Consider the following 24,284-nt stretch of genomic DNA (forward strand, 5'->3'; position numbering starts at 1 on the left):
TCAAACTGTAATTGTCAAAGTGAACAATTCTAAGGATAACGCGAAGTCATCAAGACACGTCAAGAGACGCTTAAAGTATGTCAGGAAATTGCGAAACTCCGGAGTAATAACTGTTACATATATTCAAACAGACAAAAACCTGGCAGATCCATTTACAAAGGTACTATCACGTAATGTGATAGAAAGTGCATCGGGGGAGATGGGTTTGAGACTCGTTGATGTTACACCATAGTGGTGACCCAACCTTTGTGATCGGAGATCCCGTGAATTAGGACCTGGGAAGAACAAACTAGTGGTTTAATTGAGGAGAGTATTATGTAACCCTCTCTATGTGAAGATGCACAACTCTCAATTGTTGTAAGGCGGGTTGGCAAAAGCCTTAATGTGTTTATGTTGGCTATTTTAGCAAAGATGTTGTCCTACAGAGCATTCTTGAAATAACACACCTATATGAGTTCGATTGTTAAACGTCGCAATCTATGAGATTTGGGTGATCTCTAGTAAACTCATGAAGAGACCACGAAGTATGACGCATATGCTTCACCCGCGGGGTAGGCTACTGGCAGCCATGTGCTGGTCATGACTTTGAGTGAAACCCTGTTCACGCAAAACTTGCAATTCAAGGCTTAGTCCATTGTTCAAGTGTGAATGGATGTAGCTTAAGGTTCTAGGCGGAAGTTCAACTTAACGGTTGATACGTCTCCGACGTATCGATAATTTCTTGTGTTCCATGCCACATTATTGATGATATCTACATGTTTTATGCACATTATATGTCATTATTATGCGTTTTCCGGAACTAACCTATTGACGAGGTGCCGAAGGGCCAGTTCCTGTTTTCTGCTGTTTTTGGTTCCAGAAATCCTAGTAAGGAAATATTCTCGGAATCGGACGAAATCAACGCCCGGGTTCCTATTTTGCCCGGAAGCATCCAGAACACCCGAGAGCCGCCAGAGGGGGGCCACAGGGCCCCCAGATGATAGGGTGGCGCGGCCCACCCCCTGGCCGCGCGGCCCTATGGTGCCGTCGCCCCTTCGACCTTCTGACGCCGCCTCTTCGCCTATAAAAAGGTCCCTGACCTAAAACCTCGAGACGAAAAAACCAAGGTACGAGAAACCTTCCAGAGCCGCCGCCATCGCGAAGCCAAGATATGGGGGACAGGAGTCTCTGTTCCGGCACGCCGCCGGGACGGGGAAGTGCCCCCGGAAGGCTCCTCCATCGACACCACCGCCATCTTCATCAACGCTGCTGTCTCCCATGAGGAGGGAGTAGTTCTCCATCGAGGCTCGGGGCTCTACCGGTAGCTATGTGGTTAATCTCTCTCCTATGTGCTTCAATACAATAATCTCATGAGCTGCCTTACATGATTGAGATTCATATGATGATGCTTGTAATCTAGATGTCATTATGTTAGTCAAGTGGGTTTTACTTATGTGATCTCCGGAGACTCCTTGTCCCACGTGTGTAAAGGTGACGAGTGTGTGCACCGTGTGGGTCTCTTAGGCTATATTTCACAGAATACTTATTCACTGTTATGAATGGCATAGTGAAGTGCTTATTTATATCTCTTTATGATTGCAATGTGTTTTGTATCACAATTTATCCATGTGCTACTCTAGTGATGTTATTAAAGTAGTTTATTCCTCCCGCACGGTGTAATGGTGACAGTGTGTGCATCCGTGTTAGTACTTGGCGTAGGCTATGATTATGATCTCTTGTAGATTATGAAGTTAACTATTGCTATGATGGTATTGATGTGATCTATTCCTCCTACATAGTGTGAAGGTGACGAGTGTGCATGCTATGTTAGTACTTGGTTTAGTTGTGTTGATCTGTCATGCACTCTAAGGTTATTTAAATATGAACATTGAATATTGTGGAGCTTGTTAACTCCGGCATTGAGGGTTCGTGTAATCCTACGCAATTAGTGGTGTTCATCATCCAACAAGAGAGTGTAGAGTATGCATTTATTTATTCTGTTATGTGATCAAAGTTGAGAGTGTCCACTAGTGAAAGTCTAATCCCTAGGCCTTGTTCCTAAATATTGCTACCGCTGCTTGTTTACTGTTTTACTGCGTTACTACTGCTGCGTTACTACTGCTCGTATACATTCATACCACCTGTATTTCACTATCTCTTTGCCAAACTAGTGCACCTATTAGGTGTGTTGGGGACACAAGAGACTTCTTGCTTTGTGGTTGCAGGGTTGCATGAGAGGGATATCTTTGACCTCTTCCTCCCTGAGTTCGATAAACCTTGGGTGATCCACTTAAGGGAAACTTGTTGCTGTTCTACAAACCTCCGCTCTTGGAGGCCCAACACTGTCTACAAGAATAGAAGCTCCCGTAGACATCAAGCTATTTTCTGGCGCCGTTGCCGGGGAGGAAAGGTAAAAGGTACTCACACTCCGGATCTCGGCTACTAAGCTATTTTCGCCGTTGTAAGTACTCGAAGCTATTTCCTTTAGATCCTGCAATTGCATCTTTTTGTTTCTTGTTTTACACTAGTAAGGCATAATGGAATACAACAATGAGCTTCTTATTCTATTTCCTGATTTAAAACATGGATTGTTTGATGCGAAAATTAAAAAACCTATGGAACCTTATTTACATGCTGGTAGTAATATTAGTATGAACGCTTTGAACACCATTGTTGCTAATGATATAGAAAATTCTAAGCTTGGGGAAGCTGGTTTTGATGAGCATGATATTTTTAGTCCCCCAAGCATTGAGGAGAAAATTTACTTTGATGATACTTTGCCTCCTATTTATGATGATTATAATGATAGTAGTCTTTTGTTACCGCCTGTTATGGAGGATAAATTTGATTATGATTACAATATGCCTCCTATATTTGATGATGAGAATAATAATGATAGCTACTTTGTTGAATTTGCTCCCACTACAACTAATAAAATTGATTATGCCTATGTGGAGAGTAATAATTTTATGCATGAGACTCATGATAAGAATGCTTTATGTGATAGTTATATTGTTGAGTTTGCTCATGTTGCTACTGAAAGTTATTATGAGAGAGGAAAATATGGTTGTAGAAATTTTCATGTTACTAAAATGCCTCTCTATGTGCTGAAATTTTTGAAGCTACACTTGTTTTATCTTCCTATGCTTGTCACTTTGCTCTTCATGAACTTGTTTATTTACAAGGTTCCTATGCATAGGAAGCATGTTAGACTTAAATGTGTTTTGAATTTGCTTCTTGATGCTCTCTTTTGCTTCAACTACTATTTCTTGCGAGTAAGTCATAAAAACTGCTGAGCCCATCTTAATGGCTATAAAGAAAGAACTTCTTGGGAGATAACCCGTGTGTTTATTTTGCTACAGTACTTTATTTTATATTTGTGTCTTGGAAATTGTTACTACTGTAGCAACCTCTCCTTATCTTATTTTATTTCATTTGTTGTGCCAAGTAAAGTCTTTGATAGTAAAGTCAATACTAGATTTGGATTACTGCGCAGAAACAGATTTCTTGCTGTCACGAATCTGGGCCTAATTCTCTGTAGGTAACTCAGAAAATTATGCCAATTTACGTGTGTGATCCTCAGATATGTACGCAACTTTCATTCAATTTGATCATTTTCATCTGAGCAAGTCTGGTGCCATTTTAAAATTCGTCTTTACGGACTGTTCTGTTTTGACAGATTCTGCCTTTTATTTCGCATTGCTTCTTTCGCTGTGTTGGGTGGATTTCTTTGTTCCATTACCTTCCAGTAGCTTTGAGCAATGTCTAGAAGTGTTAAGAATGATTGTGTCACCTCTGAACATGTGAATTTTTGATTATTCACTAACCCTCTAATGAGTTTGTTTCGAGTTTGGTGTGGAGGAAGTTTTCAAGGGTCAAGAGAGGAGGATGATATATGATCAAGAAGAGTGAAAAGTCTAAGCTTGGGGATGCCCCCGTGGTTCATCCCTGCATATTTCAAGAAGACTCAAGCGTCTAAGCTTGGGGATGCCTTGGGCATCCCCTTCTTCATCAACTTATCAGGTTTCTTCTATTGAAACTATATTTTTATTCGGTCACATCTTATGTACTTTACTTGGAGCGTCTGTGTGCTTTTATTTTTGTTTTGTTATTTTCATTTTCTGAATAAATACATGCTTGTGTGGGAGAGAGACACGCTTCGCTGGTTCATATGAACACATGTGTTCTTCGCTTTATCTTTTAGTGTTCATGGCGAAGGTTAAAACTGCTTCGTTCATTTTTATATGGTTGGAAACGGAAAATGCTACATGTAGTAATTGGTAAAATGTCTTGAATAATTTGATACTTGGCAATTGTTGTGCTCATATTTAAGCTCTTGCATCATATACTTTGCACCTATTAATGAAGAAACACCTAGAGCTTGCTAAAATTTGGTTTGCATATTTGGTCTCTCTAAAGTCTAGATAATTTCTAGTATTGAGTTTTGAACAACAAGGAAGACGGTGTAGAGTCTTATAATGTTTACAATATGTCTTTTATGTGAGTTTTGCTGTACCGGTTCATCCTTGTGTTTGTTTCAAATAACCTTGCTAGCCTAAACCTTGTATCGAGAGGGAATACTTCTCATGCATCCAAAATCCTTGAGCCAACTACTATGCCATTTGTGTCCACCATACCTACCTACTACATGGTATTTCTCCGCCATTCCAAAGTAAATTGCTTGAGTGCTACCTTTAAATAATTCAAAATTTATCACCTCTGATTTGTGTCAATGTTTTATAGCTCATGAGGAAGTATGTGGTGTTTTATCTTTCGATCTTGTCATTTACTTCGACGGACTTTCATAATGGACTAGTGGCACATCCGCTTATCCAATAATTTTGCAAGAAGAGCCGGCAATGGGGTTCCCAGCCCCAATTAATTAACTTTCATTAATAATTCTCTTCACATGTTTTGCTCGATTCATCGGTAAGCAACTTAATTTTGCAAATAGACACTCCTCCATGGTATGTGAATGTTGGAAGGCACCCGAGGATTCGGTTAGCCATGGCTTGTGTAAGCAAAAGGTTGGGAGGAGTGTCATCCATAAATAATGAAACTAAAGTACATGTGTAAACAAAAGAGAAGAGAGATGATCTACCTTGCTGGTGGAGATAACGTCCTTCATGGGAGCCGCTCTTGAAAGTCTGGTTGATAAGGTAGTTAGAGTACCCGCTACCATTCGTTGACAACAACAAACACCTCTCAAAAATTTACTTTTATGCTCTCTTTATGTTTTCAAAATAAAAGCTCTAGCACAAATATAGCAATCGATGCTTTTCCTCTGCGAAGGACCATTCTTTTACTTTTATGTTGAGTCAGTTCACCTATTTCTCTCCACCTCAAGAAGCAAACACTTGTGTGAACTGTGCATTGATTCCTACATACTTGCATATTGCACTTGTTATATTGCTTTGCATTGACAATTATCCATGAGATATACATGTTACAAGTTGAAAGCAACCGCTGAAACTTAATCTTCCTTTATGTTGCTTCAATACCTTTAACTTTAAATTATTGCTTTATGAGTTAACTCTTATGCAAGACTTATTGATGCCTGTCTTGAAAGTGCTATTCATGAAAAGTCATTGCTTTATGATTCAGTTGTTTACTCATGTCATTACCATTGTTTTGATCGCTGCATTCATTACATATGCTTACAATAGTATGATCAAGGTTATGATGACATGTCACTCCAGAAATTATCTTTGTTATCGTTTACCTGCTCGGGACGAGCAGGAACTAAGCTTGGGGATGCTGATACGTCTCCGACGTATCGATAATTTCTTGTGTTCCATGCCACATTATTGATGATATCTACATGCTTTATGCACATTATATGTCATTATTATGCGTTTTCCGGAACTAACCTATTGACGAGGTGCCGAAGGGTCGGCTCTCGTTTTCGCTCGTTTTTGGTTCCGAAATCCTAGTAAGGAAATATTCTCGGAATCGGACGAAATCAACGCCCGTGTTCCTATTTTGCCCGGAAGCATCCGGAACACCCGAGAGCCGCGCAGGGGGGCCACAGGGCCCCCGGATGATAGGGTGGCGCGGCCCACCCCCCGGCCGCGCGGCCCTATGGTGTCGTCGCCCCTTCGACCTTCCGACGCCGCCTCTTCGCCTATAAAAAGGTCCCCGACCTAAAACCTCGAGACGAAAAACCACGGTACGAGAAACCTTCCGCGAGCCGCCGCCATCGCGAAGCCAAGATCCGGGGGACAGGAGTCTCGTTCCGGCACGCCGCCGGGACGGGGAAGTGCCCCCGGAAGGCTCCTCCATTGACACCACCGCCATCTTCATCAACGCTGCTGTCTCCCATGAGGAGGGAGTAGTTCTCCATCGAGGCTCGGGGCTGTACCGGTAGCTATGTGGTTAATCTCTCTCCTATGTGCTTCAATACAATAATCTCATGAGCTGCCTTACATGATTGAGATTCATATGATGATGCTTGTAATCTAGATGTCATTATGCTAGTCAAGTGGGTTTTACTTATGTGATCTCCGGAGACTCCTTGTCCCACGTGTGTAAAGGTGACAGTGTGTGCACCGTGTGGGTCTCTTAGGCTATATTTCACAGAATACTTATTCACTATTATGAATGGCATAGTGAAGTGCTTATTTATATCTCTTTATGATTGCAATGTGTTTTGTATCACAATTTATCCATGTGCTACTCTAGTGATGTTATTAAAGTAGTTTATTCCTCCCGCACGGTGTAATGGTGACAGTGTGTGCATCCGTGTTAGTACTTGGCGTAGGCTATGATTATGATCTCTTGTAGATTATGAAGTTAACTATTGCTATGATGGTATTGATGTGATCTATTCCTCCTACATAGTGTGAAGGTGACAGTGTGCATGCTATGTTAGTACTTGGTTTAGTTGTGTTGATCTGTCATGCACTCTAAGGTTATTTAAATATGAACATTGAATATTGTGGAGCTTGTTAACTCCGGCATTGAGGGTTCGTGTAATCCTACGTAATTAGTGGTGTTCATCATCCAACAAGAGAGTGTAGAGTATGCATTTATTTATTCTGTTATGTGATCAAAGTTGAGAGTGTCCACTAGTGAAAGTCTAATCCCTAGGCCTTGTTCCTAAATACTGCTATCGCTGCTTGTTTACTCGTTTTACTCGCGTTACTATCGCTGCGTTACTACTCGCTCATATATATTCATACCACCTGTATTTCACTATCTCTTCGCCGAACTAGTGCACCTATTAGGTGTGTTGGGGACACAAGAGACTTCTTGCTTTGTGGTTGCAGGGTTGCATGAGAGGGATATCTTTGACCTCTTCCTCCCTGAGTTCGATAAACCTTGGGTGATCCACTTAAGGGAAACTTGCTGCTGTTCTACAAACCTCTGCTCTTGGAGGCCCAACACTGTCTACAAGAATAGAAGCTCCCGTAGACATCAACAGTCTCCGCTGAAACACTGGTATATAAACAAGCAGTGAGTATTGGTAAATCTCTAAATGAGTATTTGAGATCTGGTGGGGGATTGTTGAAATATTTGGCCCACATTTGGTGGCCCATACTAGATTTCAGATTTTCCCTATAAATCTCAAAGCCCACTTAGTGGCAGCCTTGCGAGTTTGAGCCCAAGTTGGTGGTAGCTCACTAGGGAGTGGCAAGAGGTGGGAAGTTTAGTCCCACATGGAAAGTTGGGAGGAAGTTAGACCACCTTATAAGGTGGGTTGTCCCACCACTAGTAAGTGAGTGAGAATAGGAGTGCTACACGCGCGCTCCTCCTCCTCCTCGCTCGCTCGACTCGACACGACGCGCGCCGCGCTCGTGGTGAGTGGATTGAGCCTCGAGCCGAGACTTTCCTTGACGGACGCGTCGCATTTAGTCGGTTCGGGTCGCTCCCGGATCGTGGGCTATCTGTAACCGACTCGAAACGTTCGTGCGACGTGGGCGTGGCCCATGTTGCCTAGGGTTTCCCGAGGCTATATAATCTCTTGCCCGGCTACCGCAGAAACAGACTTAATACACGAGTTAGGGTTTCCACCTCTCTCTGCTTGCGCCGCCATTGTAGCCTACTCCATCCCGCGCGCCGACATGCATCGGCGAACGGGAGAGCAGGTCTCCGGAACCGCTCGTCCTTGCGATCCTATACGGGAGAGGGCGAATTAGGTTTTTGGGAAGCGCTCTGCGCGACTGCTCAAGCTCTTCATCACGGGTCGCCTTCCGTCCAAGTCGGGCGGTGCTGCCTACCGTCGTCTTCAACACCGTCTACTTCGACCCGTCGTCCCTGTCATCAACAACGTTGTCATCAACAACGATACTGCTGCGACATCATCTGCTACACCTCCACCGCCACCTCCACCAGATCGGTACGTGCGACATATCTCGATCTGTTTAGCGATGGATGCTTTACCGTTTGCGCTGCTGCTACTCATGTTGATTAGTGCATCTAGTATGTTCGAGTTTCACATGTTAGTAGTTGTTGTCATCATGTTTTATATTCTGGAATTAATCATGGAAATTGTGCTTAATTATCCAACAGAGGAGGACTCACATATGTGTGTAGGGGCAGGTTTGTAGAGGTGTTGTATGATCATATCCACATAAACTTTCACCTTTGTCGTGACTGCATGGGGATGCAGCAAACCCTCGCCCTCGCGGGCCTTGTTCCGTGCGTCCCAAATATGCCACATGGCGACCATAACCACAGTGGCTTAAATTTTAGAGCAGCGACCGAGAAAATCCAAAGTCCAGGTTCTTGAAATATCGGCGCAAATGGACCTCAAAATCCCCCTTCAACTGCTGCCAAACCTCGTTCGCAAACTGGCAGAAGAGAAGGGCATGCTCGATCGTCTCAGCTTGACTGCAAAAGATACAAAGGGATGGTGTTGCAACTGATGGCCACACGGCAAGCAGTCATGGGCAAAGCGCCACAGGGTAATCTTCATTTTCCCTGGAGCTTTAGTCGACCATAGAGTTTTTCAACGCTTGCAATCATGTTGATTCGCCGAAGAGGAACCCTGGCCCTTACGGCTGCGGTCAACAACAAAACCATCAGCGCGTGCTATATAGTAAGCTGACTTGACAGTATATTGCCCAAAGTGTGAGTACGGCCAAGCAAAGTCATCTCCACCTTGACGGCCGATTACGGTCCTCATTTCCCCCCTTCCTCCCTCTCACCCATCTACAGTAACTCCTCCGACTCAACTCCGGCGGTGCCGCCGTCTGGAGAAGAGAAGGAGGGGCTGCCCGCTGTGTATATACTAGATGTAGTAGCGGTTGTTTGCCGGTAGTGGGCTCTCTGCCCAGTAGATGGAGCGGATCTTGGGATCTCCCCAGCCAGATCTCAAGCCTAGGATTCATCTTTGTGCTTCTCTTGCTCTATTGGTCGGAGTAGGATGCAAAGGGATGGAGCACCGCTTCCCCAAATAAAGCAGAGGCTGATGGCCACCGTCTGATGAGAAAGAAAGGCGTTGTGAAGCTTCGCCTGGCCGGCCATGGCGCCGAGGGGGAGAGGTGGTTCGGCGTGGTCAAAGGTGTGCGGTTGTTTCTCCTAGACGGCCGTGGAGGCGAGGGGGGAAAGCAACGCGCCACTTTTCTTTCTTCTTCGACGAGGTGGTGGTTCGTGGTGCTGCTGCCCCTGGATGCTGTTGTTCTTCTCTGTTTTGGTAGCCGTGGTGGCGACCAAGATTGGGAAACAGCGGGATCTGGGGGTGGTGGAGAAGATGACGAAGCTTCTCTTGCGGAGATTCCCAAGCGGCGGCACTCATCGCCGTTGCTTTTCTCGGCCGATGGGGCCACTCCGCACCTGCTGAGTTGTATCTCACAGGATCTCTCTTCCTCCAGCGTCGGAGGACTTTCTGCCTGCAGCACGGCGCGCATCGCCGCCTCTACACCAAGTGGTTTCGTCCCCGGAGTGGAGAAGGTGGCCGTCGCTGCAAGGTCAACAATGGTGTCGGCAGAGAAGGACTTGATCGCGTTTCCACAATTTCTGCGGGGTCTTTTTTGCACAAAGCAAGGACTGATGTGTAATTCTATTTCTTTTTCTTTTGGGGTCTTGCTTGTAACTTGTAACCTGCCGAGTTAAATGAAGCATCGGGTCCTTTGGACCCTTCTCCTGTTCAAAAAAAAAAAACGGCCGATGCGTGAAGCAAAGTCATCTCCACCTTGACGGCCGATCGCAACTTGGAGGATTTTCGATGCAATGTTTTCTGGAAAATATTGTGCACCAGCTCAGCATCAAAGGACTTTGCATCATCAGTCATCAACGTATCGACAGTTTGGTCCAACATAAGTGGTACCAGAGTGCGGATAGTACATAGTGGAACCTCCGGTATCCAGCTATCAGACATAATCTTCGTGGCCTTGCCCTTCCCAATGCCCCATCTCACCCCTTGCTTCAATAGATCCCTGCCAACAAGAATGCTGCGTCAGGTATATGACGATGATCGAGGGCAAGTGGCCTCCCAAAAATCACAGTTGGGGAAATACCTTGCAACTCTAGCACAAAGAGTTGACTAATCTGTGAGTAGACGCTAGCATTGCCGACCCAACATAGCTTTATTAAACAGCTCTAGAACACGAAAGCCCAAACCTCCCAAATCTTTAGGAGCTGACAGCCATTTCCAAGATCGCCAATGGAGTTTCCTTTTCCCATCCTCGATGCCCCACCAGTGGTTTGCAATAGACTTCCGCATCATATCGCAAATGGAAACCGGTAACTCAAAGCAACTCATGATGTACTTAACATGCATAGGTTTACTTTAAAATAACATTGATACATTTTGAGGTGTCTTATTTCGTATGTGTCAGCATTTTTCAATCAATATATTCAGAGACTCTAGACATGGCGCCCTTATTTTGCGTGATTTAAGTTTGACCATTAGTTTGACTAAAAATATGAGATACATATCATAATAATTATACCGTTGGAAGTCTTTTTAATACACATTCAAAGGCACATAATACATGTTTTGTTGGTCAAATTTAAACCTCAGAATGCATAACCGCCGTGTATATAGGGACGGAGTGAGTAGAAAACTGACGGTGGTGTGCTATGAATGGACATTTAGCCCTCCCAGCGGTCAGAGTTACTCTTGGAAGACATACAACATCTTTTTCAAGAAAATGGAATAGACTATTGTGTTTCATTTCATTGAAAAGGCAGAGTACAGATTTACAAGCCTCCTAAAAGGTTTACAGGTGACCAAGAGAAAACAAAACATCATCAGTGAACTTTCCAGGTTGTTGGCCAAGCGCGTTGATCATCCATGCAAGAGAACCACTGCCAACGCAGGCAAAGTGCGAGGCCAGTTCGCTCCAGGTCAGGCACGCCGAGGCCGCCGTGCGTGGTGGGGCGGCAGACACGGTCCCAGCTCAGGTGGCAGCTGCCGCCATTTTATGTTAAGAAATATTGTCCACAATGATCAAATTGGGGAACTCAATGGGATCATAAACCTTTAGAGCTACTAGTTAGGTTTTTATGTGCAAAGTGAAACTCTTGTCTATGAACCGCCCAATTGCTGATGAAAATACTCCCTTCGATCCATATTAATTGTCGCTAAGATGGATGTATCTAGACACATTTTAGTTCTAGATGTTAGACAGACAATTAGCAACTTGTATTAACAGGGGGCAAAGGCCACAATATCTATACCTATATACCTAATAATAAAGAAAATAAGGTTTCTTGCGGTCCAACATTTTTTAGGACCGATTTGCTCTCACATTAAAGTCGTCCATCGTGTGTTTCATATGTTGTCGCTCTCGCTTTGTTCCGTTTGTATTGTGATCGGAAGCTTGGCTCGCTACGTTTCCTTCGGGAAGCTTGGCTCGCTATGTTTCCTTCCATAATACTACTCCAGGTCTCCAGGTCGACGTCCAATCTATCTAATCAAGGCGCTCATATATACACCGCCTAACTCGAGCCCCGAGGTATTATCAACCAACGCCAGCGAGTAGCCAATCTTGCGTTCGATTTCTGCATCGCGAGATGACCCGAGCAGACTAGGTAGGTAAAGCGCCGATAGAGAGGGCCGCTGCCTCGGAGGATCCTCGAGTTGGGTGGTCGCCCGCAGCAGTTCCTGCCCGAGGTTCGGAAGAACATGGTCGACAGGACTAACTTGCTGGCCTGATCAGGCTAACGTGTTTGAGTAGAGTACGTAAACGGTACACCCCCACAAGATCCGATCACATATACTCCATGTGATCGTGGAAACTAACCCTGCCGACTATGCCCCGATCTGTGCGTAATCAAGACACAGAAACAATGGCAAACATGATGCCACAAAGGAGCCTCCGCAACCAGATTTGAGGACGACATGATCGAGATCCTCAGCGCCCCACCTCCATGATCGCCCGCCACTCTAGCTCATGGCCTAAAGGGAATCAGGCTGTGGCCAGCGATGAGGACCAGCGTTGGTCGGTTACCTGTCTTGTTTTTCTGCTCCATGTTGGAAGACTTCATGAGCCAATCCAATACAAATTATGTGTATCCTTGCCGAGATGTTCATGGAGATTTGCTGCCCTGATACGGTTGCTGCCGGCAGGGTGGAGAGAAGGAGAGGCGGTGTGACGTGCGGCGGCTCCAGCGTTACAGCCCCGAGCAAAGGATACACGCAGCTGCAGGAGACAATCATCGCTGCCCGCCAGGATGGAGGAAGTAGAGGCGACGACACGTGGCATTGGTTGTTAGGGATTGGTCTTGCGTGGGAAATCAGCAATACAAAATTTTACATGGGCTTATCGGAGTAATTAGGATGACCAAGATCAGCATCGAAGAGTTTGAAGAATCTAATGTTTCGGCACTCTTCTTCCCAACCTCACTGGACGGGCAACTCCTCAATCGATGTTGTGAGTTGTGACTGTGCACTTGTTCCTGATGTGTGCCTAGATTACTTCTAATTTTGCTTCACCACGTAACAAGTCCTACTCAACAATCTATGATTTTACTTCACGTATGAGTGATGAGTATATAGACATGGACTAAATCATGGCTAGCTCATCACATCAGTGAAGGCCATGGTTGGTGACAATTGGCGACACGTAGGACTCCGGCGAGAACAAAATGCTGCTCTCTATAGACACAGGTGGTATGTATACTTTATTTTCCATATAAATTATAGCGAAAGACTAACTAGAGGAGCACCACCGTTGATGGGCTGGATCTGGTTGGTTTATGCAACTTCATACTGGTTTAATCACCTCTCTGACGCTAAGGTAATTTTGCTGAGATTGGCTTTTCTAGCACTTCAATCATTTATGATGACTGCTATACGAAAATATTTTGATCTTTATGATTGGAGGTCCCATAAACGTAACAAACATTGTCCTGATCCATGTCACGGATTTGACTTATATCTTTAATGTATCTATGCATCTTTTATTCTTTGTCAGTCATCTTATAAACTTTCTTATTCATGCAATATTGTAATAAATTATTCTGCAATGTTGCTAGACCAATTTTTATGATTTAAAGTACACGTATTTTGCTCTTCCGCAGCAACGCGCGGGCATTTTCCTAGTATAGTACAAAAGACTTGAGGCACAAGAATAGTAAATCTAGACAAATACGGACTCATAGAGACCTACACCAATACTAATACTCCTTAACACTAGATACATTGTATTACTGACAATTAATACATATCGGAGGAGGGAGTAGCAAATAATTGGTAGTGCAAGCATCAGCAGTTACAGTTTATAACATGTAGTTGAACATAAATGAAATTTTAGCTTTAGAGTACTGCAGTTATATCTTCTCAATTGTTGTTGTGCATACGAAGAACTGTATTTCTCTTGTATATTCTGAGATTACTCAACTAGCTCAAAATTTGATAAGTATCCTCATGTACCTTCCCATGTTCAACCTCCATATGTCCTTCAGGTCAGTGCCCATATTATAGCTCATTAACTAAGTTTTGGTTAATGCTAAGTGCTTCAGAAAATATGCGACCAGAAGGCATCTAAGACAGATGGCCTAGCTCATTGAGTAAAAAACGCACCAAATAACTAACTAACTAACAGGTCTCTGAGATGGACGCATGCAACTACACTTCTACCTTAAAAAACCTTAACGAACATTGGGGGGATTAAAATCAAACAGATCTGCTGTACCTTTGTTTCAACCCCACAGAGCCCTTAGCAACTCCAGTTGATTCCGCTCTGCTCGCCTATCCACCCACAACATCATCGCCAATGCTTGGGTTGCCGCTGCCGCATGACTTGATCCACTGCTCCTCTCAGCAGGACATCCACCCTTGAGTCACATCTTGTGGCCATCGACGATCGTCCAGACATGAGATCGATACTGGTGGCTTGTGGAGAGCAACCGGACCTGAAGATGCAGACTAGAGGAGATGAACCTGGACAGAGACAGGAGAGGAAACTTTCGGTTCTTCACTTTTTGGCTGCCTTGTCGTGCTACCCTTCATGTGCCTTCATCCTTACTGCTCCAACCTTGATCAGCTCGGCCAAGCCCACATACAACAGCCCGAACTCCAGTACGGTCCAGGGAGGTATGTAAGGTGTTACACATGAACGCTCCAGGATCCCATGGCATACCATCCACCAGCGTTGACATCTTCTATAGCTGATAAAGAATGAACCGAAACAAACCTGGATTGCTGGTGGAAGTCACATCCCGAGTCACCTTGTTGATTCATCTGAACGACTACATCCAGGTGGCTAAGATGATGCTCACACCTGACACCTTGTCCATGCACATGATAGCATCTCCATGCAACATTCTGCAGCAATCAGGAACTCCAGAACCCAAATACTTGCAATAAATAGCCTACTCCAAGGGTGACATGATAGCAAATAGAGTGATCCCTTGTCCAAAGTATGCAGTTCAGTGCAGTATACATTCCACAGAGACAACTGAACACAGAGAGCCAACTGATGCAGGAATCCAGAGGCCCAACCGAGCAAGCAGAGCATTCTAGGATAATGGGGACACAACCAGAAATTACCTCCATGGAGCATTTCCTAAAAGGCAGTATATCCCCGGAGCCAACCTGAGTAGTGTTCTTGCATATAAAGTTGTGGACAAAGGTTGCAGCTGTTCCAGCCAAGTATTTATTGCTGAATGCATTCCATTCTCCGTGCATACAGTAGGCTGTTTCTTTGCTTCCTTGGCACAAGGAAAGACACAAGAACTACCAGAATACACCATATATATATATATGACTGATCTGAAATAAGTACACTGGTGAGGCGCGAATAATAACCTGTATAACCATGCCCACATGCCGCACCAGAAAATAGAGAATTGACCACTCAAACTATTCAAATCTTCAAAAGTTAGGGATTGATCACTTGCTGTAAGCTGCAAGGACCACATCACTTTTCCTGGATCCCATGGAAATATAAGTATAGCAGTCCCATTTTCTTGCCACGTAGTGTACCTTCGTGGGCTACATGTTTGGACAATAAAAGCTGTCCTCTGAATAATACATCTGCATCATGTTATGGCAGGAGAATGGAACCATTTTTGTCACTAGAGCCGCAACCTGTGATGTCACGAAGCTCATGTGAGGCAGTGACCTTGCTGCCAGCAAACTCTTCATCCTCAGAACCTAGACCAAGCTTCAGGAACAGTGACCTGCCACCAACATGACTTAGCACGGTATCAGCAAGCTCCTCGCCCACAGCCATGCCCTTGGCAAGCCCTTCAGTGCACACATCCTCTGCAAAAGCCAAACCAAGTTCCCAAAACAGAGACATGCTACCAACATGAGTGACCACATCGTCACAAATCTCTCTGTCCACACTGAGTATTTGAGAGAATTGCCATCGAACATCTCATCTACAGAATCTGAACATAACTCCGGGAAAGTGGCAAGCCTCCAACATGAGTGAATACGTCATCGACCTTGAACTGCCTTCATCCTTCTTACCAACAGGGAAGTAACTGACTGCACATTGAGAATTTTGTTATCATTAGTATCTCGATGCTCCCCAGTGCTATCTAGTAGTTTCTGATAAGCGCCAGGACTAAATGCATGAAGCATCACCGCACAAAGATCCTCCTAATATTCAATAACATGCCTTGTTTTGTGAGCCTGTAAACAAAGAGTGGCATCACCTATCATATTCATCTCGGCGGCAATGATCCACATGGAATCTTGTACAGCTCAAAGAAGTCCTTGCAATCTGCACGCCACTTATTCATATTTGTGCCATCAAATGTTGGAACCTGCTTTGGTGTCTTGGTCACTGATGGTTGTTTGATCTGCATACTACACTTGACTGGCTCTTTTCAGCGCCCTTGATGCCCAACTGACAACATCCATCATAGATATACCTTCACTGCAAACCTTCCATTGCTTGTGCAGCACTTTCACACGTTGTATTGGACAAGCACCTCACAACACCCCATCTTACGAACCACACTCAATTTAGGACCACACCATATGCACCAAACAGTCTGACGGACAGAACTTTCCCTTCATTCAAACCATGACCTATCCAAGTCCTGGGAATTGCAACAAACACTTGATTTGCGCCAGCCTGTGATGCACCCTCCTTGCCGCTACTGCTGTCTCCAGCATTGTCGCTGCGAACTCCGCATCTGATGTTGTCATCGCCACCCCCATCGCCTCCAGAAAATCAATCAAATGGAGAATTATTTTTATGGGGAATGTTTCAGTGGGATTGTGGGGAGGAAATTTGTGATCTGATATCAAAGTATCACATCCCATTGCTGATGACGATCGTCGCAATGTGAGATCGATACATGGTCGCTCGTGGAGACCAACCGGACCTGAAGAAGATATGGAGACTGGAAGAGACAGACCTAGACAGAGAGAGGAGAGGAAAGTTTCTTCTTCATTTCTTGGCTGCCTTCTCATGCTACCCTTCCATGTGCCTTTATCCTTACTGCCCTAAGCTTGATCAGCTGGGCCAAGCCCACATACAACAGCTCAGCTGGTCCTCCCATCACTACAATCAATGTCAAGCTGTTCAACCATCTAAAGCTTTAAACGAGTCATTAATTGACGGTTATGATCATTTAGCACAAGTTCCGTCTGTGGCTGCAACCTATATTCGTCTTCTCCTACAAGAGAATAAACAAATCACATTAGATGATAGCGCTAGTCCACTTATCTAATTTAAGCTCATTAAACAACATACCATCAGTAGCAGTGCGAGAGAGCCGAATTACGTTGCATTTCAGGTCAGATGCCCGTATTCTTCCAACACCAGACTTCAAAATATTGCCCTCGGAATCACGGCGTGCACAAAAATCCTTATGGGAATTCACAACGTCGTAGTACTCCTCACCATTCTCTCGCCCTGCACCTACTATACATACAGCATGCCCCACAATCTTTTTGTGTTTATTATTGCGATACTTGGAAGGGCGGTAGCACTTGTAGATCTGCCCATATTTCAGATGGCGCAACCTTTTCCCACTGTAGAATGTAGTCACTAAAGAAGCACCTTCTGCTACCGCGGTCGTGATACCCTCAAAATCATTTTTCGCAATTACTGTAACATCACCAACTCTATGAATATTGTTAGGCTGCAGAAAAAGGAACAAATGAGTATATATTAGAACTTAACCCCAGACATAATATATTATCACCAGTAAAGCTAGCACATTACTTGTACAATTGGCATACTGGAACAAACAATCACCAAAGTAGACGTGTTTTTCAACGGAATCATTTACTTTCCTAGTAAAAGAAAATTTGTCTATAGTTTATTATCTATTTTCCATGGGCCAGGGGAGAATGTTAACCATTCGATTGATTTTCCAGGAGTGTAATAAAAGTTAATTTCTTTGCCAACTTTTCTATTGTTTCCAATTTGATTAGGAACTTTGTACTGAAAACTATAGGGGAGGACCCGGCAGTAATCTTTTATTCAAAAGCAAAAAAAGTTACAGGAAGGGAGGGTGGATGTACAATGGGCGCAGCCCAGCCTTCACAATTTTTCTAGACAGCTATCCTAAGGTCCTCCTTCATTCTGTAAGAAAGAAGGAAAAGTTCTCTTTTGAAAGGGAAATACCAAGAGTTTAGACTGGAATTAACATTGTAAAAAAAATAGCATTTCTCTGCTTCCAAATTGTCCATGCAGCAGTGTCAAAATTTTCATAAAAGAAAGGCGTGGAGGAGAAAGCTTTAGCCAACGAAAGCATGCCGAGGAAGTCTTTGTTAAGATTATTGACTCCTAGCAATGCTTGCTGAAGGTACATTGCCAGAAAAGGACATACTCTGGTCTTAAGACACTCCTTATCTCACAAACAACAAAAGTCATCACCATCATTCCAGAAGTTTTTTCTTCTTAAGTAGATCTTTAGTGTTGAGGCAGTCATTGACGAGTAACCAGAAGAAGGCTTTGATATTGGCTGTGCACTTAGATTTCCAAATCCATTTAGAGAAGATGGGTGCCTCGATGTGATCAAAGTTGAGGTTGTAAACCTTTTTCTTAGCAGAGGAGGACCCTCAATTTTATGTCAAAGAATCATAGTCATCTCCATTTAGGCTCTTATTAGCCAGGAGAATTGATTGTCTAAATTCATGAAATTCCTCAAAGGCTTAGTTGGATTAAGGAAGGTGGAAAGCACTGATATGAACTGCTAGGAGGAATATGTCCTTAAGAGTGGCCAGCTTATTGATGCAAAAGAATGAGCCCGAAGGACTTATTAAGCATGATTTCTGAGGTCCACTTGTCCAGAAAAGGGGAGTTTCAACTGAAGCAACATGACAGGAGACAAGCTTCTTAAAAGTTGAGCAGATGTCCTTCCACAAAAAAGAGCAAGAGGTTGGATGGATTGATTACAAAGGCTCCAAATCAGCTCCACCCAGGGAATGTCCCTTTTATTGAAAAAAATTGTTGAGGAACGTGAGAAGGAGGGCATCTTGTGATGTGAGAGTGAGAGGTTAACAATGCAAAGCTTACTTTCCTAAACTAAGGGAAGGAAGAAGCGTATCTAGAGCACCTAAGCGTTTGGCCAGCTCAGTTCTACCTATCCATCGGTCCAATGCACTGGCTGATCTCACTATTGTCATCCTATGTTCAGTTCCAATTTTGTAGTAGGAGACGGACTCAAAGTCAATAGATTCCTGTATTTTTCTATAGAAATAGGCTTGGTCCTCATTTCACTCTCAAGATCTCTGAGAAGAGAGAATCCGATTCAAGCCCACCAAGGATTTCCAAATTGTTAGCGGCGGGTCTTTCTTCTAAGCGAGCTGCGGAGGCAGGGGTATTGGATAGAATATCTCTGGCAATGCGAGTGAAAACGGTCAACAACGAACGCAAATTGGTGATTCAGTCATGGCAATCTTTCGAGATCAGCGCTCCCTTATACTTAGGCCTGCAGACAAGATCCCGTGCAACAAGGATTCGCTCCTGTTTGAGTTGCCAAGTTTCCCCCAAAGACAAGCTCTCCTGGATTTATCCACAATTCCAATAGCCCCATCTTATAGTTTAAGAGTGCAAAGACAGAAGGTGGGGAGGGCACTTAAGATGGCTTCGGTGACAACCATTTTCCCATCAAGGGATAGGAAGGAGGAAGTGGAGGCAATTCTGCAGTTGATACGGTTGTAGAGAGGGGTAAGGTCCCTAATACGGGGTCTGGGAAGACCGAGGAGAAGCCCCAAGTAGGTCAGCGAGGAGGTCAGCCTTACCACTGGGAAGATTAATGGGAAGCAAGCAAGCATTGGAAAAGTTGACTCTCAAGCCAGTTGATTGGACAAATAAAATTCAAGCAGGGCTTTGAGGCAAAGAGGTTGTCTTAGGCAGGCTTACTGCTTACATGATCAACAAGGTATCATCGGTGTACTGAATGATAGGGAAATCACCATTTGTTGAGGGGATGGGTGAGCAGAAGAGTTTATCCTGGGAAGCTTTATTAACAATGGCTTCAAGAACCTTGGCACCGAAAGATTATGTTATGTTGAAACAAAAATTGATGAGTTAGGTCATTGATGAATCGGAGTTTTCAAGGTGGTATGCGCTAATATAATAAGTTCGCTAATTTATTACACGCTACAAACTATCTAGCAAAATTCCCAAACCTAAGTGTGTCCATGGTGTACTATTTGTGTAGCTAATACACAATTGAAGCTAGTATGGACAAGTCGAAAGGTAGAGATATGTACCATGGGTGTAAGATGAAAAATGTAACCTCGCCTAAGATTCACTACACAGTGAATCACAAGGTAGATTCTTGTATAATCGTAATGCAGACCAATCATTGTATTGGTAGATTATTGTATAATCGTAATGCAGAACAATCATTGTATTGCGATAGTTAGCCCCGATTCTTTTATGGCCTAAATAGCTAATTTCCAATTTTAGAGAATTTGTATTTAGACAGCTACTTTAACTGGTGTTGGTATTCTCACGTGACAATAAATATCGCAATAATGTTGTTACCTTAGAAGATTGGCCTCTCAGACCAACTTCTTTCAATATCAGTCCTATGTGCACCATACAGATGTTCTGACGAGGTTTGGTGGAGCATCCGTTGAGGATCATACGATTGCGCCTATCTTCGAACATATCGAACAGTTTCTCGGGATTCAAATCCTCGAGGAGAGAAGGATCTTGCTTCATTATAATGGCTTCTAAACGTTCCTTGATTTGAAGTGCATGCACATATGCATAGGCTACACAACGTTCTGCCCAAGAAAATGGTACATTAGTATATGTAATAGATATATCATTTTTGTACTTACAAAGTTCAACAACTTACTTTTTTTTTGAATGTGAATTTTTCCCAAAATATTATGGCCATTAACTCTTATATCATCAAACGAGATACTGAAGTTTCCATCAAACTGCAAAAGAATAAAAGCAGTTAAAACAATACGGTTTACACTAACTAAAATATAACATAAACAGAAATTTGACTCATAACAAAAAAAAAATAATAATAATAATGAAGTTAAACCACATTCTATACCTTTTTCCCACAGTCGCAGAAATATTTTGGAAGCCAGAAAACCAAGTGTCTTGTGGGCACATTCATTCTACCACATCCACATGGCCAAGATAAACCATCTGAAGAAATATCCAAGCCATATGTAATAATGGGGGCCATACTGTAACCTACACAACAGAAATATTTAAAAAAAAAACATATTTGGCACATGACAAGGGACAAATTGTCAAAAATGAAACCCAAGAAACTATGGGAAACAAAAGCATATCAGTTAACTGCAACTGTTCAAACATGAGGACTAACTGCAGAAAATACATGCAATGTTTTGCAAATACATCTGAACTGGACTACGAATGAAGAACCGTTGAGTTGGAGTTTTATGTACAATATTTGCACAGGATTATCACTTATTCACGTGGAGATCATAAGATTCAGAAAACAGCACAGTTGGCTCTAGAAGTATCATCTTGGTCGATCAAGAAGCCAAGATATGATGAGGCTCAGTTGTTTAAGTACACGTGCCTACCAAAATATGTCAAGAACACTACAGTTAGTTTGGCTCTAAATTAAAAATCTACTTGGTCAATCAAGAATCCAAGAAATGATCAGGCATTTATACACAGAGCAAGTGTGACATTTATACAGAGCATCACCAAAACAGTCCTAAGCTCACAGGTATAATGGGCAATAGAAAAGATAATAAGTGGTCTGTTATTTCATCGTGAATAATTAATAGTGTACCACAAGAGATCACTCAGTTCAATAAGATATACATATCAAAATTTGGTAGAGTAAATTCAACCTACATCAATAATATATTAATATACCCTATAAGAAAACTCAAATTAATAAGAAACAGTGTATATATCAAAATTTGATAAGCTCTAATCTAGAAGGCTGTGTGTGGAAATCTGAAGATTCGGATGTACTAATTCAACAAGAACAACAATTGTTCGCTTTGAGTTTCAATGAAACCGGGTGGTGAGAACCCTCTTTTAGCAAAAAGAACAAACAAGAACATTACATTTTTCAAAGAATCCCAAAGTTACAGCAAACACAATGTACAACATGCATTCCAGAGGCCTTCAAACTTACAAATTTTCTTCCTGCAAAATCTAAGGTATACATGCTGCTACTTATAGAATTGAAAGGTGCAGAGATAACAGCTATGAATCGAAAAGATGTTACTATTACCAGTGAGGAATTTGTAGTCTGTGTTCCCAAGGTAGCAGCAAGTATAGGGTCTTCAACCCTTGGTCTGATTCCACGAAGGAAGAGTCGGCGCGGATTTCCTGCCAAAGGGTAACACCAGATAAACTACATTAACCTTCCACAAATCCAGCCCCAGGTAATGATAAATACACTGAAGATATCACGAGGCTCAGTTTTGAGGATGCAGAGTATACTATTGAAAATGTTTAAGTACACACCAAAACATGTCAAGAACACTACTGTTTGGCTGTAAAACTAAGTATCTACTTGGTCGATCAAGCATCCAAGAAATGATCAGGCATTTATGCAGATAGCAAGTGTAGCATTTATACACAGAGCAAATGTGGCATGTATGCACAGAGTAAGTTGGCATTTAGATAATAAGTGGTCTGTTATTTTATCGTGAATAACTAATAGTATACCATACAAGACAGCACTCAGTTCAGTAAGAACATATACATATCAAAATTTTGTAGAGTACATTCAACCTAAGTTAATAATATACAGTACCATATAAGAAGAAACGTTGTATATATCAAAATTTGATAACCTCTTATTCGAAGACTCTGTGCAAATCTGTGTACTAATTCAATCTACAGAATTCACAGTAAGATCAAGAACATTAGTTGTTCGCTTTGGAATTCAATGAAACCGGGTGGGGGAACCCTTTTATCAAAAAAGAAAACAAGAACAGCACATTATCCAGAGTTAAAGCAAACACGAGGTGCATTGAGGAGCACTCACAATCACGAAATTTCTTCCTGCAAGTTCTAAAGTATACATACTGCTACTTGTACAATTGGAAAGTGCAGAGATAACAACAGCTACGCATCAAAAATATGCTATCGAAAGAACGAGAATTTTAGGTGCTTTTATGACTATTACCGGTGGGGAATTTGCAGGCTGTGTTCCTAAGATAGTAGCAAGTATTGGTTCTACAACCCTTGGTCTGATTCCACGACGGAAGAGTCAGCGTGGATTTCCTGCCAAAAGGGTAGCACCAGATAAACTCCATTAACCTTCTACAAATCCGGCATCGGATAATGGTAAGTACACTGAAGATATGATGAGTTTGGAGAATGCAGAGCAACTATTCAAAATGTTTAAGCACACATGCCTACCAAAACATGTCAAGAACACTGCAGTTTGTTTGTCTCTAAAATTAAGTATCTACTTGGTCGATCAAGAACCCAAGAAATGATCAGGCATTTATACACATGTAAGGGCATTCAAATCAATAAGAAAAACAGTATATATCGAAATTTGATAAGCTCTAATTCGAAGACTGTGTGTGCAAATCTGTGTACTACTTCAATCTAGAGAATTCACAGTAAGATCAAGAACAATAGTCGTTCGTTTTGGGTTTCAATGTAACCAGGTGGGGAGGACCCTTTTATCAAAAAAGAAAACAAGAACAGCATATTTTCCAGAGAATCTCACAGTTAAAGCAAACACAAGGTGCATTGAGGAGCACTCACAATGTGACGAAATTTCTTCTTGCAAGTTCTAAAGTATACATACAGCTACTTATACAATTGGACAGTGCAGAGATAACAGCAGCTATGCATCGAAAAGATGCTATCGAAACAGCGAGAATTTTAGGTGCTTTTATGACGATTACCAGTGGGGAATTTGCAGGCTGTGTTCCCAAGGTAGCAGCAAGGTAAGGGTCTTCAACCCTTGGTCTGTTTCCACGGAAAAAAAGTCAGAGTGAACTTCCTGCCAAAAGGGTAACACCAGATGAACTCCATTAACCTTCTACAAATCCGGGGCCAGATAATGATATGTACACTGAAGATATGATGAATTTGGAGAATGCAGAGTATACTACTAAAAATGTTTAAGCACACACCAAAACATGTCAAGAACACTACAGTTTGTTTGGCTCTGAAATTAAGTATACTTGGTCGATCAAGAATCCAAGAAATGATCAGGCATTTATACACATGTAAGAGCACTCAAATCAATAAGAAAAACAGTGTATACATCAAAATTTGACAAGCTCTAATTCGAACACACAAATCTGTGTACTACTTCAATCTACAGAATTCACAGTAAGATGAAGAACAGCAGTTGTTCGTTTTGGGTTTCAATGGAACCAGGTGGGGAGGACCCTTTTATCAAAAAAAGGAAAACAAGAACATCACATTTTGCAGGGAATCTCAGAGTTAAAGCAAACACAAGGTGCATTGGGGAGCACTCACACTAACGAAATTTCTTCTTGCAAG

At 42.7% G+C, this 24,284-nt stretch overlaps 1 protein-coding gene across 1 annotated transcript; it reads right to left on the bottom strand.

Annotated features, from left to right (window-relative positions):
• Positions 1-16,881: 16,881 nt before the first annotated feature.
• On the bottom strand, positions 16,882-23,777 carry LOC124657890. The gene is made up of 8 exons (XM_047196365.1): positions 23,678-23,777; positions 22,942-23,039; positions 22,039-22,136; positions 20,866-21,011; positions 20,656-20,740; positions 20,337-20,581; positions 17,085-17,475; positions 16,882-17,007 (listed from the first exon to the last, which is right to left on the bottom strand). Exons 4-8 carry the CDS (start codon positions 21,001-21,003, stop codon positions 16,922-16,924), a joined length of 945 nt encoding a protein of 314 aa, XP_047052321.1. The 5' UTR covers positions 21,004-21,011; positions 22,039-22,136; positions 22,942-23,039; positions 23,678-23,777; the 3' UTR covers positions 16,882-16,921.
• Between the last annotated feature and the right edge of the window lie 507 nt (positions 23,778-24,284).

This window comes from Lolium rigidum, chromosome 5 (genome assembly GCF_022539505.1).
Source record: "Lolium rigidum isolate FL_2022 chromosome 5, APGP_CSIRO_Lrig_0.1, whole genome shotgun sequence".
Classification (NCBI taxonomy): domain Eukaryota; kingdom Viridiplantae; phylum Streptophyta; class Magnoliopsida; order Poales; family Poaceae; genus Lolium; species Lolium rigidum.

Bases quoted from the DNA above. Each gene is read 5' to 3' on its own strand.
- LOC124657890 (XM_047196365.1), bottom strand. From the start codon at position 21,003: ATGGCCCCCATTATTACATATGGCTTGGATATTTCTTCAGATGGTTTA. The intron at 20,582-20,655 runs GTAAGTTGTTGA...TTTCTTGGGCAG, and splicing joins AATTCACATTCAAAAAAAAA to AACGTTGTGTAGCCTATGCA. The intron at 17,476-20,336 runs GTAACAACATTA...CTTTTTCTGCAG, and splicing joins TGAGAGGCCAATCTTCTAAG to CCTAACAATATTCATAGAGT.